The 18,611-nt window shown below is 42.8% G+C and overlaps 2 protein-coding genes and 1 long non-coding RNA gene across 3 annotated transcripts; 2 read left to right on the plus strand and 1 right to left on the minus strand.

The window, feature by feature from the left end:
- The first annotated feature begins 5,590 nt into the window (after positions 1–5,590).
- LOC120701958 lies at positions 5,591–9,871 on the plus strand. The gene is made up of 8 exons (XM_039985747.1): positions 5,591–5,818; positions 6,170–6,868; positions 8,004–8,165; positions 8,257–8,400; positions 8,536–8,721; positions 8,840–8,944; positions 9,037–9,138; positions 9,377–9,871. The coding sequence occupies exons 1-8, from the start codon at positions 5,591–5,593 to the stop codon at positions 9,869–9,871; spliced, it is 2,121 nt and encodes a 706-aa protein (XP_039841681.1).
- Positions 9,872–10,437: 566 nt separating this feature from the next.
- Positions 10,438–12,201, plus strand: LOC120705089. The gene is made up of 4 exons (XR_005687777.1): positions 10,438–11,088; positions 11,182–11,392; positions 11,685–11,795; positions 11,913–12,201. It is a non-coding gene; the product is annotated as an uncharacterized LOC120705089 (long non-coding RNA).
- A 2,795-nt stretch (positions 12,202–14,996) lies between these two features.
- Positions 14,997–15,854, minus strand: LOC120701959 (protein FAR-RED IMPAIRED RESPONSE 1-like). The gene is made up of 3 exons (XM_039985748.1): positions 15,710–15,854; positions 15,406–15,592; positions 14,997–15,015 (listed from the first exon to the last, which is right to left on the minus strand). The coding sequence occupies exons 1-3, from the start codon at positions 15,852–15,854 to the stop codon at positions 14,997–14,999; spliced, it is 351 nt and encodes a 116-aa protein (XP_039841682.1).
- Between the last annotated feature and the right edge of the window lie 2,757 nt (positions 15,855–18,611).

Consider the following 18,611-nt stretch of genomic DNA (forward strand, 5'->3'; position numbering starts at 1 on the left):
AGAGCAGCTAGATAGGATCTATAAGAATTCAAAACACAGCAATATTTCAAAGGGCTTGAATGCACCACAGAAAGCATGCAGGAAATCAATGACCCACAGGAGAAGACATGAGGTGTATGTAATAGCTCATTCCATAGAAGTGGCCAAAGAGAAATGTATTTCGGCGGTGCAGCAGCACAGCCTCCATGGGAGGGGACCCTGCTCGCTCGCTGGTGAGCCTACCTGTGGGACGGGGTTGATCCCCGGGTCCGGGTCACCGGGCTGCTTCGGCCCCACTGAGCAGGCGCAATCCCCCTCTCTCCATGGCATGGAGCCGCCTGATGGATCGGGAACGCCTGGCGTTGGAGATCAAGCAACACCTGTTTTGTGCGTCGAGTTGTGGGGATTCTCATGGTTCAACGCGGGGGTGTTGATCATTGTGAGCTCGAGATGGCAAGCTTTGCGAGCTTCGCAGAGATCAAGGATTCCAAGGAGGGGATGGAAGATGGAACAGAGCAAATTGCCAGGGACACATCGGTTCCAAATGCACCGGGGACAATTTCAGAATTGAGGGATCGGCCTGTGCTCTACAGTGATGGGCTCACCCACGCGGGGATCCATAATCACTTGTGGAGGCCTGCTGGCCGACGGTGGCTATGGATCTCTAAAGCTAGTGCGATAAAACGGATTGGATACCCTGCTCGCCGATCTGAGATCCAGAGGTTCAGTTGGAAGGCGAAGAAGGTCTGGCTGTCAGGGGGGAGGAGATGGCTCGCCGCCCGCCTCCGCCGCCACAGAGCCCAGTGAAGCGGAGATCCGACTATGAGGATTGGATAGACGAGGACGACCTCCTTGATCGAGGCTTTTCGGAGAGGGATCTATGACACAAGCTTCAAAGGGGGGGGGCGCAACCAGATCAGGTGAGGGTTTTATAGCGGGATACAGGGATTTCCACCGCGAGGAGCAGCAATCTCAGGGATTCGACTGCACGGAGCGGCCAAATCAGTACAGAGAGGGAGGGAGCAAGGGGGCTTTCTACCCTCGTGATAACAGAGATGCTCGATCTAGGCAAGGAGTTAGGCAGGGTCCTAAAGTGGAGTACAAGCCTCGTCCTGATCTGAGAAAGGAATTAGAGAAAGCTAAGAACAAGTCTAGCTCCAGCCAGGGGGCGACCAAATCGGGGGATTCAGTCAAGTGTTTCCATTGCACTTAAGTTGGTCATCATCAACTGGACTGTACTAACAACCCCATTTGCTACAAATGCAAGCACAGGGACATATGACAGTTAAGTGTACTAGCATACATAGGAAGCAACAGAAGATGTTTGAGTGCTCTTTTGGATAAGGCAGTGGTGAAGGGCCATATTACTGGCATTTTGGCGGATCTGATCCTGTAGGAAAAAACATGACTTAGTACTTAACATTTCCAAGATCTAGCACCTAATCAACATGAGCACAACCAAATGAAATGATAAGTTGTAGATCTAGACCGGGAAGAAGTGGCATCGCAGACGTAGCAGATGTTCCGGCCATCTTGGTTGGGGACGAGAGCGACATAGGGGCCGTAGTCGTTCCCGTAGTTGTACCTGACGTAGTTGAAGGAGATTGTCGCGGGTACCGCCTGCCTTCGGGTCGCCACCGGCACTGTCCAGGGACGGCGGCGGCGGGTTTGCGACGGCCTTCAGGAGGCTCCAGCGCCGCCACAGATCGGGCGGCTGTAGTGAGGCGGCTAGGGTTTGGACTCAGTTGGACTAAGTTTCCAAAGGCTGGGCGACCTGGGGCCGCAACCACGTGTATGGTTGCGCTTCCGATCAGGGCGCGGAACGGGATCTAACAGTGTTCTTATCCTCTTTTTCCCATTTTCTCATTTTATGGATTTTCGGCATTTTTTACCACCAAAAATTCCAACACTCTCCCCTTTGGTCTAAAGGCCGATAACTAATGTCATACTTTAAAGTAGAGTTATGCAAGAGACAGTGATTTACAATAGTGAACGAATCCCACTGCAACACAGTTATCTACAATGCACAGAACTACTCAATCTAATGGGAGGTAGTTGTCTTACGACCCTTCCAAGATCACAGGCTATCCGATAATCCCATGCCGGCAATAAGCTCATGAAAAATATTGGGAGGTAAGCCTTTCGTTAGTGGATCCACGAGCATTTCCTTAGTGCTTATATGATCTAACTCAATAGTATGATATTGTATTCTATCCTTCACAACAAAATACTTAATCTCGATGTGCTTGGCAGCGCCACTCGATTTGTTGTTGTTAGCATGGAAAACTGCAACTTTATTATCGCAGTATAATCTTATTGGTTTACTTATGCTATCTACCACTCTTAGTCCGACCGAGGCGGGCAGTCCGACTGCCTCGGTAAATATTGATTTACCGTGACGAATGCCTCGAGGCGGACGGGTCTGCCCGCCTTGAGAAATTGTTTCTATCCGCCTCAGAAAAAAATATTGTAGTAGTGATCCTGACCGGATGGGGGGAAGCGCTCCCCGCGCACAGGTCACGGGGTATCGATAGCGTACCTGGGGCAAGCATACGCCAGTAGTGCCCCAAGACATTGAGCCGCCGCCATTCATCTGGACATGCAATCTAATCCTTCTCGCTCAGGGGCACCATCACTGCCATCCTCCACGCTCTGACACCGACAGCGCCGCATTGTCCGCCGCTAAGCGCGCCAAAGCCGAGCCGTGCTTGCCCCCCCCCCCCCCTCAAGGTCACCGTGCTCACCACCGGAGCAAGAGGAGAATCGCTTCCCATGCTTGGCTGCCGGTTAAACTACTCTTTTTCATTTCTGTTTATAGTTTATCTCCGCACTATATGAAACATATCGAGTATGTAGTGGTATTTCACTAGTATAGAATAGTTCATCCCAAACACCCTATTGCCGTCGGTTTAAATCGACCCGGTGATAATAGTCTGTCACCGCTAGTACCTTTTGGACTAGTGATGATAGTAGGCATCATCGCTAGGTCGTGTTACGAACCAAGTATGATAGGGTCGACAGACATCACCGTCGGTTCCAAAAATTTGTGGATGCCTGTAAGTCATGCTTTATGGGGCACTCGGATGTGTCCAACAGTGACTGTACCGAAAAAGAGAACCATAGAATCTGCAAGGGTGAAAAATAAAAAATTAAAATATCCTTTCAAAATAAAAGAAAAGTCAAATATATAAGCAATCAGATTGCCGGACGTCCTAAGAATAGTGAAAGATGTGGACATGGCACCTTATGGTTTTGTGAGAAATTAATTCATAAAAAATAAAAGACATCTCGTCGTAATTGGTGAAAAAACATGTAGAAGACGTGCTTCCAATTATTTATTATCCTACTTTTCTATTCCTTGCATTTGAAATTATAGTTCACTTTGTCCTAAGTCAAACTTATGACCGAGTTATACAAAAAACATTAACATCTAGAGCATCAGATTAGTTTGATTAGTTGAATCGACCATGAAGTATGTATTGAAACAGGCAGTATTATTATGGTTTAGTTGATATTGTGTGGGATTCAAATAAACCCCAGAAAAGTCATGGACGTATAAAATTTTTTGCGGTACAAAAATATGCAAAATATACTCAGAAGTCTACTCCCATCTGTCAAGAAAAGGCAAAAAGGGTAGGGCCCCTTGGATGTTGATTCGGTGGCGCAAATTAAAGTTTACATAGTTTCTACGAAGATGTTGGTTTGCATCTTATATGTTCATATATATATATATATATATATATATGTGTGTGTGTGTGTGTGTGTGCTAATCTACACCCTAGGTGTAGAATATCATTCTACACCCAGCCACATCAAATCAGCCCACTCAGCCACAACCGAACCGAACCAGCCCACCACCTCCGGCCCGACCCACCAGCTCCCACCCCGCAGGCCCACGCCACCCCCATTCGCGCTCACCCCCCCCCCCCCCCCCCCCCGCAGGCCCAGCTGCCCCTCCTGAAGCACCCCGAAGGCCCGACCCCCACCCACCCCACACAAAACCTAATCCAATCGCGCCCCTCCAGGTCTCGGCGACGGAAGCGCGCCGCATCCCAGGCGGGCGGGGGACGGCGGCGGAGGCGCGGCCGCAGCCCGGTGACGGGATCCCAGGCGTGCGGCAGCGGCGCGGCTGCCGCCCGGCGTCGGGATCCACTCCCGCGCCCTCGAACGGCGGCGTCCTGAACCGAGGTATCCCCCCTAGCGCCCTCGACCTCACAGCGAGCCGAAGCTCGGCCGGCCTGGACCCTCGCGGCCTGGTGCGCCCCCGGAGGTGTGAGAGGAGTCGCCCCTGCTAGGGGTGGGGGAGCACGGCTTGGTGTGAGCACCACTCGCCCAACGCGCCTAGCCCCCATTTTCTGCACACTCCACGATGAGCGTGCGTTTTTCCGCTGTGCAATCCCCCGATTCCAGAATTTTCCATGCAATTTTTTTATTCTAATTCGATTTTTTTTGGGCGCATATCGTGCAGTGTCTTGCTAGTGTTTGAACAAGCAATCCAGTAATGCAGTAGTAATCAGTAGTTAGACTTTACTGAATGTTTTTGTTAGGATTTCAGCACCAATAAGTAATTTGTTAGACTTTACTAGATTTAGTATTTTTTTTCAAGATTACTTAGTGATGATGATTTAAACCGAGTGGTTAGTCTAGTAGGCTAGCATTTAGGTCTTGGTAATTTTTACCGAACGTTGTTCGCTCTAAATTTATGACCTAGTCTATTATTTTTGTTAGGTCAGTAGTTCAGTATCTCTTATTTTTCTTAGGGTCAGTAATATTGCCAGCATCACTTTTTTATTTTGGTCATTACGGATCATGAACTAAGTAGTAGTTAGTCCACTTGCTATGTTTTAAGTCTCAGTAATTTTGTTAGTTGCTGCATAAAGATTTTTCTTACTTAGACTAGGTCATTAGTCCAGTAGTAGCTAGCAGCACATGCATTCAGTATTTTTCATTTTTTTTATGATCCATATGTAGTTTGTTGGCTTTTAGTATTTTTTCATTTACTGAACATTGATAATCTAAATCAAGTAGTTAGTCTAGTAGTTTAGTAATTTGATATTTTCAGCACAATTATTCTTTTTTGTTGTTTATTAGTTTAGGTTCAACACTATGTTAATCAATGTCAGCAGTAGTATAATTTTTGAATCATTACTAAATATTTGATGCTTGATTTAGTAATTCAGAGTTTTCAGTTATCCAGTAATACCTATGCATATGTAGATTTAGTAATACACCAAGTAGTACCTATGTATACATATGTATATTTTGGATTCAGCAATACAGAGATCTGGTATTTCAATATTTTTTGCATGCATCTAGTTGATTTTCACATTTTTTCTTATTACCAAGCTTCGATAATCTGAACTGAGTAATTCAGTAAAGCAGTAACCCAGTAATTCAGTAGTACATCCAGCAATTTTCTATGTACGTCTTGAATTCAGTATTCTGGAGATCAGATATTCATTACCTATGTATATCTTGATTTCAGTAACTTTTAGGTTTGTATAAATAGACTAGTATTGTTTTTACCAATTTTAGTAACCACATTAGTGATCACACAAATATCTTGAACTCATTTTTTGACCAGGTGTATTAATGGATGACCCACTGGAAGATGCGGAGGGTGCACAATCGTCCACCAGATGTAAGGTGCACTCTGCGGAAGGCCCCTTCGAGGAATGCCTCCCAAGAAACAAATAGAAGCACTGATTCTGATTTTGTTGATGCTCGTTCAAAGACTCGAAAGGCAGCTGCTATCAAAAGTACCAAGCCTGTTGTTAGGGCTGCTACCAAGCCTGTTGCTAGGACCGCTACCAAGCCTGTACCCACTGCTGCTGCCGAGGTTCGCCCCCCCTCTCCCCCACATTTTCTTCTCATGATATTGATATTGTCTCAGCATTTTTTTTAGTTTTTTCTGTGTGCCCTTTCAGTTACTTAATTTCATGTATTTAGTTCATTGTCTAGGCAAAAACTATTCAGTTTTTTTGTTATCCGGAATCTGTCATAAATTAAATTCAGTACTACCATTTGGTTACGTGCATTTTTCCAGTATTTTTTAGCTAGCATCACATGTATTTTTTGTTCGTGTACTCCAGTAATCCCATTAATTCCAGTATTTTTTTTAGCCAGCAGCACATGTATTTTTCCAGTATTTTTTTCATTGGTTCCCTTTTTTTTGTAATGACATGAACAGAAGGGAAACTATGCCACCATACATTGTGCTCCCGGTTCCATTTTTGATATATTGAATGGCATGGACAATGCTATGAAGGATAAGTTGAAGGATTTGGGTTTTGAGAATTTTCTTGGGTTCTCATTTAATGCAATCGAAGACAGGTCGTTGGTCATATTCATCATGGACCACCTCAAGGTTGACCCTCTTCGTATTGCTGTTGAAGGGAGGGAGTTGCCAATCACCCCGCACGTGGTGAAATCCGTGCTTGGCATTCCAAATGGCCCCAACACTCTCCCGGTTGTATCTGGCATAGAAAGGAAGAATCACCAGATTGAGCTTAGGCATATATGCGATGAAAAAGGAATGGAGGAATTGCACGATGATAGGCAATTACAGAAACCTAACACCAGGGGTTACAGTGATCTGAAGCCAAACGAGGTCCCTAGGTGGGTTATAGAATATTTTGCAAAACATGGAGATGGTGACGATTGGAGCATCACCTGCTTCTTCATGGCATTGTTTGATGGATTGTTGTTCCCGACAACTAGCTTGTCGATAACTGGTGACACCTATTTTTACTGCAAGAATATAAATGATGTTTGCAAGTTTGATCTTTGCTCGGCTGTTGTCGATGATCTGGCAAACAAGGTACCCAAATGGAAGAAATCGTCATCATCCAATTCACCTTCAGTTCAGGGCTGTGTCGCACTTTTATTGGTATGACCGCTCCTTTTCTTGCCCTTTTAGTATTATTTTTTTGTTTAAGTAGTTCAGTAATTCTACCGAATTTCAGTAATCCTGTATCAAAATAATTCATTGATCCGATAATCATGTAATCCACATGAATCTCAGTAATTTTAAATGTTCATTTGTATTTTTTTTGGACGACACTTCTGTGATTTCAGTAGTATATTTTTTTTAGCTTATGCATTTCTTTGAACAAGCAACAAAATCCCTTCCATTTGTTCCTTTTCCTATTAATCTTAATGGAGACATTGACAACTCCTGCATGTGCTATTTTAGAATTCATATGCATCATCCAATGTCTTGAAGTGCATCCAGTTCATATGAACATGCATGTGAAATCAATTTGTTCTTTGCAGAATTCTTGTGCACATTAGCACACAAATGTCTTCAGTAGTTCAGTAATTCTTTATCATACTTCAACAGCCCATCTTCTTTCTTTCTGAAATTGACTATAGTTCAGTAATCCTCATTTTTCAGTACCTCCAAAGTATTCAATCTGGGGTTCAGCTCTTTAACTACTGATATTGCACATTTAGTACAATGTCTTTCTCAGTAATTATGTTTAGTAATCCAGCAGATTCTCAGTAATTATGTTTAGTAATCCAACAGATTCTTAGTAGTCGATCCAATGTCTTCTATAATTAATCTTTATTTAGTAATCCTTGTTATATAATTCTGAAATAATTTCTGAACCAATACAATTTAGTTGTTCCAAGCAAGAGTAAATATTATGCTTTAGTAGTTTGAGCTATAGCAGTACCACCCCTCTTGTAGTGTTCAGTAGTAAGCTTGTTTCAGTTATTTTTGGATTTGATACTTAGCTAAGCATGTTCACAAAAGAATTTAAGTAGTCCTCTTTTGTCCAGTAACTCCTTAAGCATGCAATTTTGGGTTTGGTAGTCAGTAGTTCAGTAGTTACAGTAGTTTTAGCATTTTTTCAGCAGTTTCAGTAATTTTTTTTTGTTAAGCAAGCCGTACAACATTTTTCAGTAGTAATTTCCAGCATTTTCAGCAGTAATTTTCAGTACTCATTGAAGTTTTTCAGTAATATGAAATGCAGCATTTTCCCTTTTTTTCTTTAACATGTTGCTTTTTCTTTTATTAGATATATTACTTGGACAACCTTTTTTGTCCTTCGCACATGCTCATAGATGCAAAAGAAACTACACGTGCTGCATTGTTCAAAAAGACAATTGTCGACAAGCTTGCAAAGGCTGGCAGGAAACAATCCCAAGATGACGGGACCGTCACATATGGCAATCTCCCAGTAAGCGATAATCTTTTTTTCTCCACGTGAATGTCTTTATTCTTTAACCTTTTTTCTAATCAGTTTTTCTACTTTCACTACTTTTTTTTAGTTTCGCAGCAAAGTAGGAACGTGCTATGAAGATGTGCGTGGCGATGATGCTCCCAGTCCCGAGGAGGTTGTGGCCCCTCCACCAAAGCGCAGTCGTGCAAAGACAAAGGAAGCTGCTGCCCCCATCGCGCCCAGCGCCCCTAGAGTAAGCAAGCGCATACGATTAGTTGCGCCATCCACGCGCACAGCGCACCCAACTGGAAATGCGCCTAGGGGCACATGTGATGTCACAGCTACCTCGATGCATCTCTTGCCCCATTTCACTGACTTCATCTCTCAGATTGGCAATGTCAAGCAGCAAAATGATGCCTTGAAAGCTCTGCACGATTGTGATAGAAGAATTTATACGGGGATGGAGAAATTTGAGCAGGGCAGCAGACTTGTAGCCGAAGGGAAACTTGAAATCAACGAAGCACACAAGCATGCTATTGATGAAATCAAGAGGATCTTTGGAGGCGTTGGAGCGGTCAGTTTCCTAACTATTTAACTTTTTGTCAGCAGTCCCCCCTGCCCTTTTTTGTTCAGAATGTTTTCTGAAAGTTGTTTCTAGTAACTATAGGGTTACATTTTTTTCTTATTATTAGGGAATGTTTGGTCGTGGCGCTGATGTAATGCAAAAGGGTGCTGCGTCTAGTTCTACGGCACAACCAGCAGCAGCAGCAGCACCACCACCACCCCCTCCCCCTCAGGTGTGCTCTCACACATAAGTTTTTCAGTAATTGTATATTTTTTTCATGCTACATTTTTTAACTTTTTTTCTTTCTGCATGGGTGGGGGGTAGGGGGACATGAGGATGCCCGTGGATGATAGCGGAAGTGGTCAGGTTGACGTGGAAAAGGAACATGGATCAAGCTCTGGGACACCGCCACCACCGCTGCCTACTGTAGGGACTTCACTTTTTGATGTTTAGGACCTTTGTAATTCAGTCATAGTTCCGGATCAGCATTACTTACCTTTCAAATATGTTCAGTATTTTTTTATATTTCCAAGACATCTCCAGTATTTTAGTAAATTATAATACCCCAAGCATTCAGCATTTTTTTCACTATTTTGACCGATCCAGTAATCCAGCCAATTATTATTGTTTTATAATTCCTCCCATCTAATAATTTTTTTATCAGATTGATAAATTGGTGCCGGCCTTTGATGCAACGCCCTCATTTGAGCAGCAAAACACTCAATCCACATATGGTTCTGCTGGTGTAGTTGAGCACTTGTTTGATCGGGAGACATGGAATGACAAGGCAAGTTTGCTCCGTGAAATCAGCGAAACCCCGCTTCCAACAAATGATGAAGGCAGAACGATGAAACTTGCCTTTGATGCAACGCCCTCATTTGAGCAGCAAAACACTCAATCCACACATGGTTCTGCTGGTGTAGTTGAGCACTTGTTTGATCGGGAGACATGGAATGACAAGGCAAGTTTGCTCCGTGAAATCAGCGAAACCCCGCTTCCAACAAATGATGAAGGCAGAACGATGAAACTTGGTGCGTGCAAGGGACATGGATCCAGCTCTAGGACATCAGTTCCTCCACCACCACCACTACCACCACCACCACCACCACCACACCCTGCTGTATGGACTTTTTTCACTCCATGTTTAGCAAGGTTCTAAAAAACGCTAGACGCTAGGTGAACACTTGCCTATGATTTAGAGTTTTTTGTGATTAAACGTGTGTTGTGATTAAATGACACTGTGATTAAACGCAACGCTTGGCCACCATTCAGCATTTAATCAAGATTAAACGACGTTTAAAAACGTTTTTTTTAGAACACTGATGTTTAGCAGTTTTTTAATTCATACCGTGTCCAGTATTCTATTCTTGATTCTTTGCAAGTTATGTCCAGTATTTTAGTAAATTATGTTCATTATTTTATCCAGTAATTCAGTAATCCAGTACTTCAGTATCCCTTTTCTTGCATTTATCTTTTTTTTTGCTTTATATGTGATCCAATATTTTATTTGATCCAGTAACCCAGTACTTCAGTATCCCTTTTTTGCATTTGTCATTTTTTTTTGCTTTATATGTGATCCAATTTTTTATTTTATCCAGTAATGCAGTATTTTTTTATCACTGTTTTTATACTAGTGTATTTATATTGTTTTCATTTTTCAAACCACCATTTATTACTTTGTAATTTTCCTTTTTTTCCATGAAATTTTTTTGTTTCCAGATTGGTGAGCCGGTCCATGAAGAACGTGATGCACCCAGTCTGACAGCACCTTCACCTCACCCGCCGATGTTTGACAAGTCGCCACATTCGCTCGATAAATCATATCCGGCCTTTGATGCAACACCCTCATTTGACCATCGAAATACTAAATCCACAAATGGTTCTAGTGGCGTCGGTGAGCATTTGTTTGATCAGGAGTCTTGGAATGATATGTCAAGTATCCTCCGCGAAATCAATGAAACACAGAGATCAACAAATGATCAAAGTGGAATTTGTGAATCACTGACAAGGCCCCTCTCCCCCCTAGCTTTATTTTTTTTTCACACATAGGAGAGTGCTTTGATGAGGTCTTTCTTTTCCTTCTCTTTTTGTATGGTGACATGTCAAAAGAAACAATCTATGATTCAACCCCAGTGCACACCTATAAGAGGCGGTATCTGAAAAAAAGATGGACATACCAGAGGAGTATCAGCCCCCTGCCGAGTTAGGATGTGATTTGGTCACATTACAACTGACTAACAAGGTTACAACTAGAAGCAGCAAGTTCGTGTCCCCTTTCAAAGAACCAATTTTATATCGCCAGCCACCTAATGTCGAAAAAGCAATGAAACTTCGGGACATAATCTTGGCATCACCTCCGAGCAAAGAGTTGCGCACGTAAGACTCTCCACTAATAATCCTGGGATTTTTCCTTTTTTTTCTTGCCCTTTTTCTTTTTTGACATTTTTTATTGTTTTGTATATGATGCAGGCGCAGGTTTCTGAAAGCAAAAGAAGAGTACCACGTCCACATAATTTATACCTATCTCGAGGATAGATCAAACGTTTGCGATTCTTTCGCGGACAATATGCCATGTAAATACTCATTCATCTAGTTCTTCGGGATGTGCTTAATGCTAGACGAGAAAGAACTAAACCCCAATTCTGCTGGATATAGGATCATCCTACCACCCTCACTTACGGTATGTCTGCAGTAATAAAGTACTAGTCTAAAATTTAAGCAAAGCCCCATCCCCCTAACAATTTGTAATTTATCCCAACAACCTGTAATGCACATGTATTTTTTTAGTAACCCAGTAATTCTGTTATCAAGTATACTTGATAATTCAGTAACCCAGTAATTCAGTATCTTGTCTGGCTCCTTATACTATCACGTTCATTTCAGTAATTCAGCAACATGCCATTTCAGTAATTCAGCAACATGCTGTTATATCATTTTTTAACAACTTTTACTGACTGAACAAAAAAAAACAGGATATGGTACTGTATGAACAGTATTGCACAGGGTCCCCGTACTCACCTGAAGTCGCACTTTCATATTTGGAGGGTTCTTTCGACCCGGAAGAAATACTACATGCTAAACTTGTAAGCAATGCATCTTTTCAGTTACGTTTGTTTTCAGTAATTCAGTAACCGATACGTTTGTTTTCATTTTTTAACAATTCATTTTTGACTCTTTTTCTACTATTTCCCCTCCCCCAGGTTTTCCTACCTGTTCTACAGAAAATGCACTGGTCAGTACACTGTGTGAACTTGGTACACGGACAAATTGATATTCTGGACCCATCCCCGTGGACTGACCAACAACAAAAGGAGATCCATGGAGGCATAGCTCATCGGATACGCAAGAGGCTTAATGATATTTTTCAGAGCTTTACCGGTGGCAGGTTCATAGATTTCAGCCATTGGGGTTTGCCATACGTTCCGGTCCCGAAGGTTGTGGTTAGCAATGATTGTGGATTCTTTACCATGCTTTTCCTAGAACATTATGATGGTGAGAATCAGAAGTTGAATATCAACATAGATCCGGTGAGATAGTTGTTCTTTCACACAGTTTTTTTCTCCATGCCATCCCCTTTTTTTTTGCTGTTTTCGCTCAACTGATTTTATACGTGTTGTTCAAATGCAGCTACTTGGAGCACAATACAGGGCCCAACTCCTCTACTATATTGTGTTCCACAAGCACAACGACATAACCCCTCTACCTGATGTGATTGAAGAACTAGCGCCATGGCATTCGCATCATATTGAGATGCCACAGTAGGACTTGTTGCCTCATTCACATGACACCCAAGTTCAAAAGGGAGACAGTTCCAAGTGAAGAGAATGGATGCTTTGAGTTTTCTGTAGACTTTTTCATTTTTTTAGAGTTTGCATGAGATAACCAGACTAACTATGTGTATATGCTCCCCCACAGATAACCAGTTATTTTCAGTACTGTCCACCTTATACATGCGGAGGTTCAGTAATCAGTAGTTTCAGCATGTTTTTCCTTTTTTTTACTGAAGTCTGGATTCAGTAATCAGTACTCCAGTAATCTCATGATTTCAGTAACCACGAGATTCAACTTTTTTTTTCGTGTACATATCTGGATTCAGGAATCAGGAGATTCAGTAACCAGTTATTTTTCCAGTGCCGTGCATTTTTGTACATGCGGATGTTCAGTTCAGTATTTTTTTTTTCTTTTTAGACGTGGCAGGATTCAGTAATCAGTAGTTTTTAGTTGTAATGCGGAGCAAATGCATAGCTTTTTTTCGCGTACATATCTGGATTCAGTAATCAGGAGATTCAGTATTTTTTTCCTTTTTTTTTTGCTTACATGTCTGCATTAAGGAGATCCGAAATTTCAAAACACAATTCAGAAATCCAGTTATAAACATTCACGCAATCCAGTAGAATAGGATTTAACATCTAAAAACAAAGATATCTACTTTTGCTCTCATCATCTTTACCATCTTCTATTGTGCTATATCCAAAAATATGTCACCACTAACTACATGTTTTGGATTCAGTAATTCGAAGAAGCAGTAATAAATACTTTTAGCAATCTAGTAATACATTTGTTTCATTTCAAAAAATCTACTCGGTCTCGTCATCTTCCATTTCAGAAGCAAGGTCATCTTGTGTGTCATCGCTCTCATAGCTACACTTCCTCTTTCTTGTTCCACTCCCCACGGGCCTGCCCCTAGGCCTTTTGGGAGGTGGGGCTTCTCTCCCACAAGTAGTAATATTGTGTCCACTCTTGTTGCATCTCTTACAGCAACGCTTACGGTTTTTTCCTTGCGGTCTTTTGAAGTGTGGGGCCGGGAGATCAACACCCTCCACCCCCTTTGTACAGCTCCCTTTTGTGCTAGAGATTGGGGGGCCGATGCTGATACAACATGATTCTGCCCAGCCGGCACCCCTGATGCAGCAGCTGGTGGATCCAAATCATGTGCCACCCCTAATGCAGCATTTGGTGGACCCAAATCATGAGGTATCTGGTCAACAACTTGAAGTGCCTGGCGAAGCAATTCTTTGCACTTGGCTACCCCCTGCCAGTAATCCAGTAATATATATATGAGATCATCAGCCTATTAATATAAGAGAGTGTCAACAGCATACTTAGTAATTCAGTAATACAGCACCAAACATCAAAAAAAAATTTCTAACCTCACTGGACATGACAGACTTCTGTTGTAGTGCACACCAATCAGGTAATAGCTCCAGCATGCGGCTTGCTTTAGTGTCTCCACTCGGTCCAACATATACTTTATCGTGTCTATCAAAGGGGGTAGCTTCCCTGGCATTCCTTGTATACCTTTTGGGGATATACCGGGATGGGATATGCGTCACTTGCAGGTTTGTAATACACACAAAAGATGTGGGAAAAACATACCTGCAAGTTCAGTAATTCAGTAAAGCGGATAGACATTTTTCTGCAACGAACGAGAAAACACAAGGAACATTTTTCTGCAAGGAACATACCCGTGTGCTCAATTCTCATGCACTCGCAATTAAATTCTGATTCCTCAGGAATTTCCTCATTCACTACAGCTTTCACCCAAAATTCATGACATAACCAAGGGAAATCAGTTGGGGGCCTTGTGTGCTTCACCAGGTAGTAACCAGCCTTGTCCGGGTCTGGACGGACACGGAAAGCAGTGCTTGATTTGAGTCTACTCGCGAACACCTTGTACACAGCTCTGGTGTACACTCTACTAAGCTGATTGTTGTAGCCATAAAATGTCGAGGCAATAACCGGGGCCTGCAATAGCAAAAATCATTTTGTTAACGCACAAATTACTGGAAGTTCACATTTTTTTCTATCCCTTTTTTTCTAAATTTCTCTGGACTTAGGTTTTCACCTGCGAATTGAACTCCTCTTCTGCCTCTTTCTCCTTATTATGCGCCAAAAGTTCCAAGAATGACTTCGCAAACTCATGTATTGCTGTTGAATTGTCACAATAACCATGCCTGATGGTAGAATTGACACTCTCACTTCTTTGTGTCGAAGTCATCGTCCCGCAGAATATCTCTTTGAAATAAGCACCCACCCACATGTTCCTTTCGTCGTACAACTTCATCAGCACTTTGGACTCATGAACTTCATATTTGTCAAGCATTGCAGCCCAGGCTTGCTCAAATTCAATCGGTCTGAGTGGATGATTGATAACAGAAGTTAAAGTTTCAGACAGGCCGGGATGTTGGGTATTAAGCTGATTCAGCTCATTCCGAAACTTGTTCGTGACATGCCAGCGGCAATATCTGTGGTACGTCTTTTCAAATACCAAATTTATTGCCTTCTCAATTAAAGAATCTTGATCTGCGTCAAACAATCAACATTAGCATTTGTATCAGTAATTCGGTAATTCAAATTTCATAGCAGTAATTCTACGAACAAATTCAGTAAACGATACACTTCAGTAATTCGGTAATTTAAATTTCATAGCAGTCATTCATCAAACAAATTCAGTAAATGATACACTTCAGTAATATTTTTCGAGTATCCCAGTAATCTTTTTTTATTCTCTGAAGTAATCAAAGCAAATCCATTTATGCAATATTGGTGGATTTCAAAATAAAGCAACAATCCATTCAGTAATCCTTATTTATTTTTTTAGTAATCTGAGCAAAACTCAAGCAAGCAATAAGCCAACAATCATGTTAAATTCAGTAATGATTACCTACGAGGCACAAGTCATAGCATACATACCTGTGAAGATAACAATAGGATCCTTGCCTGACCAACCACTCAAAGGTATCTGCTCTTTCGTCCCTCAACAATGCCTGACCAAAAACAACATTTTGCAACTTGTTGTTGAATCCAACAAACATTGCTAAAGGCATGCTATATTGATTGGTGCGGTACGTCGTGTCAAATGTCACCACGCTAGAGTAGTCTGCATACACACGGCAAAAAAAAAAACCCCAAAGTCAGTAATCTAGTACGTGTGTAGTTTTTTTTGCCCAGCCCCCAAACAGAGTATCCCAGTAAAACTTGATCAGTAATTCAGTACCTACATAGTCACCCTGTTGACTGGCGTGGCTCCAAAAGACATTCTTGATGACGTTCTTATCATCAAGTTGGAACTCATAAAAGAATTGTGGATTATTTGCTTTGCACTCTCTAAAGAAGGCCAGGAGCTTCGGTATATCATCCATCCGTTCTTCCCGAACATGCGCAGCTCTCCTGCGAGGATTGGGTTGTGTACAACATCATCATTCATTTAGTGTCAAAATATTTTTCTACAGTATGTAACATGCCAAAGAAAAGGATAGCCACAGGAAAGTCACCTATTCTGAAAGTCTCTCTCAGTCAAATGTAGATTCTCAACCCCACCCGCAACACTACGTAGGACACACATAACGTTGGGGTGAGGGACTTGACTAGCATGCATTGTGTCAACCAAGTTCATCACAGACGGATCTTCAACCTTGTGCACCCTCATACGCTTCGTCATGCTTGGTGTTGGATTCAGCTTGTGGTTATGTTCGAAAACAATGCGTGTAAAAAAGACACGCCCTCCACCTCGCGCCTCTCTTGCGCACACCATTGCCTTGCAGCCATCACGTTTTGAAGTCTTTGACGTCTTACAGTCGCCATCCTGAACCTTTGTGTTATGCTTCCCTTCCAACGAGCAACATAAATCCTTTCCAGTTGTCCCCCTTTTCCTGTTCTTCTTTATTGGAAAGCCAACACTCCCAGCATACTTTTTGTAGAACAAAAATGCATCTTCAAAAGACTCAAAGTTCATCTCAAAATTTGGAACAACTTTAGGATCCAAATCCTCGCCCTACCATGAGAATATGTCAACAAATTACCAACAGAAACACATCCAGTAATTCAGTAATATGAGCATTCTTTTTCGAAGACACCAAATAAATGCAGCAGGGAATTTACACTTCTTTTTTTCAAAACACTCACATGTGTGTAAGTTTGGTTGACGTCAGGTGTAATCATCTCTGAAGGCGCAGCACACGGCGGTGGCGTCATAACAGCTGGATACCTCATATCATGTCTTAGCCAGGGAGGGCTACACCTCAATGGTTGGGCATTCATCACCACTGGTGTCCTCAACAAATTGCCATTTGCAGCACCCCCCCAGGGACTGAATCCGAGGAAGGATGCGGAGCTGTTCCCGATTGAGGCACAGATACTTGAGATGCCATCACATGCCTACTAGCAAGGCTGATTGCTGGGCTTGAGCGATTCATTGAAATATCATCACTCTCCATATCAGTAGCACTGCTACAAAGTAAAAGAAAAAACAATGATACATCACTACATTTCATCACTACATTACTACTGAACACAATACTACTTCGAAACATCCTACAAATGCAAAACACAAGGATGTAATATTAGGCACTGAATACTGAACATCCTACAAATTTGAATACTGAACATCTGGTTTTCAAATACTAGGCACTGAATACTGAAAATACAAGGATGTAATACTAGGCACTGAATACTGAACATGCGTAGTGCTGAGCAGTGAATAATGTGTAAAATAGACCAAAATTACTGAATCCCGAAATGCTACCCAATGGATAAAAATATTAGGCGGATCAAATACTGAAGACACTAAATAAATTCAGTAATAGGCCAAATACTGAACAATGTGCAAGGCACAAATAGAAGATTTCACGGTCTTCAGTAATTTTCCAGATCCCAATGTAAGGTTTTCAGAAACTTGCAATCCACCAAAAATCCTCCACGAATCGACCAAAATGTCAACAAATTACTAGCGCAGAGAGATTATGGTTGAGAAGAGAGCTCAATTACCGATCTCACTCCACCAATCCCAGAAGACCTGGCCTCCCCCGCGCCGCCTGCTGCGACCGGTCAGACCGCTTTTGCTCAGAACAGAATTCCAGCCCATGAACTCGAGGTGATTTCACGATTACTCGTTCAAATCATCACCAAAAGGTCTCAAAATTTGCAGGGAGGTTCCTGGGATAGAGACGAACCTCTGCACAAAAGGAATCAACCAAAAACGCAAAGGATCACAAGAATTTCGTGGGGGAAAGAGGTAAAAGAGGGTTTTCCAAAAAACTCCAAAAACCTCAATCCGAGGGACTCGTGATCCTCGGGGGTTTAGCTCTAGGCTAGATGGTCGAGAAGCAAATCTCGGAGTCCCTAAACCCACCAAGAGAAAGCCTTAATCTCAAAAACCACCAAAAGTGAGGAAATCAATCCATGAACAAAAGATGAACGAGAACACAAGAGAGCTGCTCAAAAGGGTCCTCGATTTCATTCAAATTCATTGTGATTTATAGAGGAATTCACCTATACAAGAGCTAGACCTCCACCCATTCATCCACCCTCTCAAATTTGTGGACCTAGCTATAATCTAGACCATGTTTTCCATGGAGACCTCAGCCTAACCCTAGAACAAAGAGAGGAGCAAGGAAAAACAGAAAAGGACTCGTGGCTTGGAGGCTCACCTGTCCAAGGGGGGCAGGTTAGATGTATTTATACGACCTCGGGAGCGACCGGTCAGACTGGTCTCACAGACCGGTCAAACCGGTCCTTTCCCAGAAATGTCCTCCACCCTGACTCGAACACTAAAATGCCCGTAGGGGCAAAACCGGAAAGGGTACAAGATCTCATCTGATGGCGGAGTGTCTTTCTTCGACTCGAAGCCTTCTCCGCGATGCCGTCACGTCGATGCAGATCTGATCCGCGGTTTTGAGGGGTCCGCGAAACCCGGTGAGGTGGCCGGTTTTGAGAAACCCACCAAAACTCCACGCGCGGGAAGATTCCCGCCTCCACGCCGTGGCCCTGGACGCCGTTCCCGCCTCGGCCTTCTGACGGTCCTAGACGCTGCCCGATGCCCGTCACCTCCTCGCCCGCAGCGAGGCCCTAGACGCCGTCGACGCCCGTCACCTCCGCCAGTCCCGAGACTGAAGCCCGTG

Source organism: Panicum virgatum, chromosome 4K, assembly GCF_016808335.1.
Source record: "Panicum virgatum strain AP13 chromosome 4K, P.virgatum_v5, whole genome shotgun sequence".
In the NCBI taxonomy this organism is placed as follows: domain Eukaryota; kingdom Viridiplantae; phylum Streptophyta; class Magnoliopsida; order Poales; family Poaceae; genus Panicum; species Panicum virgatum.

Coding starts and splice junctions, on each gene's coding strand:
- LOC120701959 (XM_039985748.1), bottom strand. CDS start 15,854: ATGGATGATATACCGAAGCTCCTGGCCTTCTTTAGAGAGTGCAAAGCA. Junction 15,593..15,709: donor TCAACAGGGTGACTATGTAG/GTACTGAATTAC, acceptor GTGTGTATGCAG/ACTACTCTAGCGTGGTGACA.
- LOC120701958 (XM_039985747.1), top strand. CDS start 5,591: ATGCGGAGGGTGCACAATCGTCCACCAGATGTAAGGTGCACTCTGCGG. Junction 5,819..6,169: donor TACCCACTGCTGCTGCCGAG/GTTCGCCCCCCC, acceptor TGACATGAACAG/AAGGGAAACTATGCCACCAT. Junction 6,869..8,003: donor GCTGTGTCGCACTTTTATTG/GTATGACCGCTC, acceptor TTCTTTTATTAG/ATATATTACTTGGACAACCT.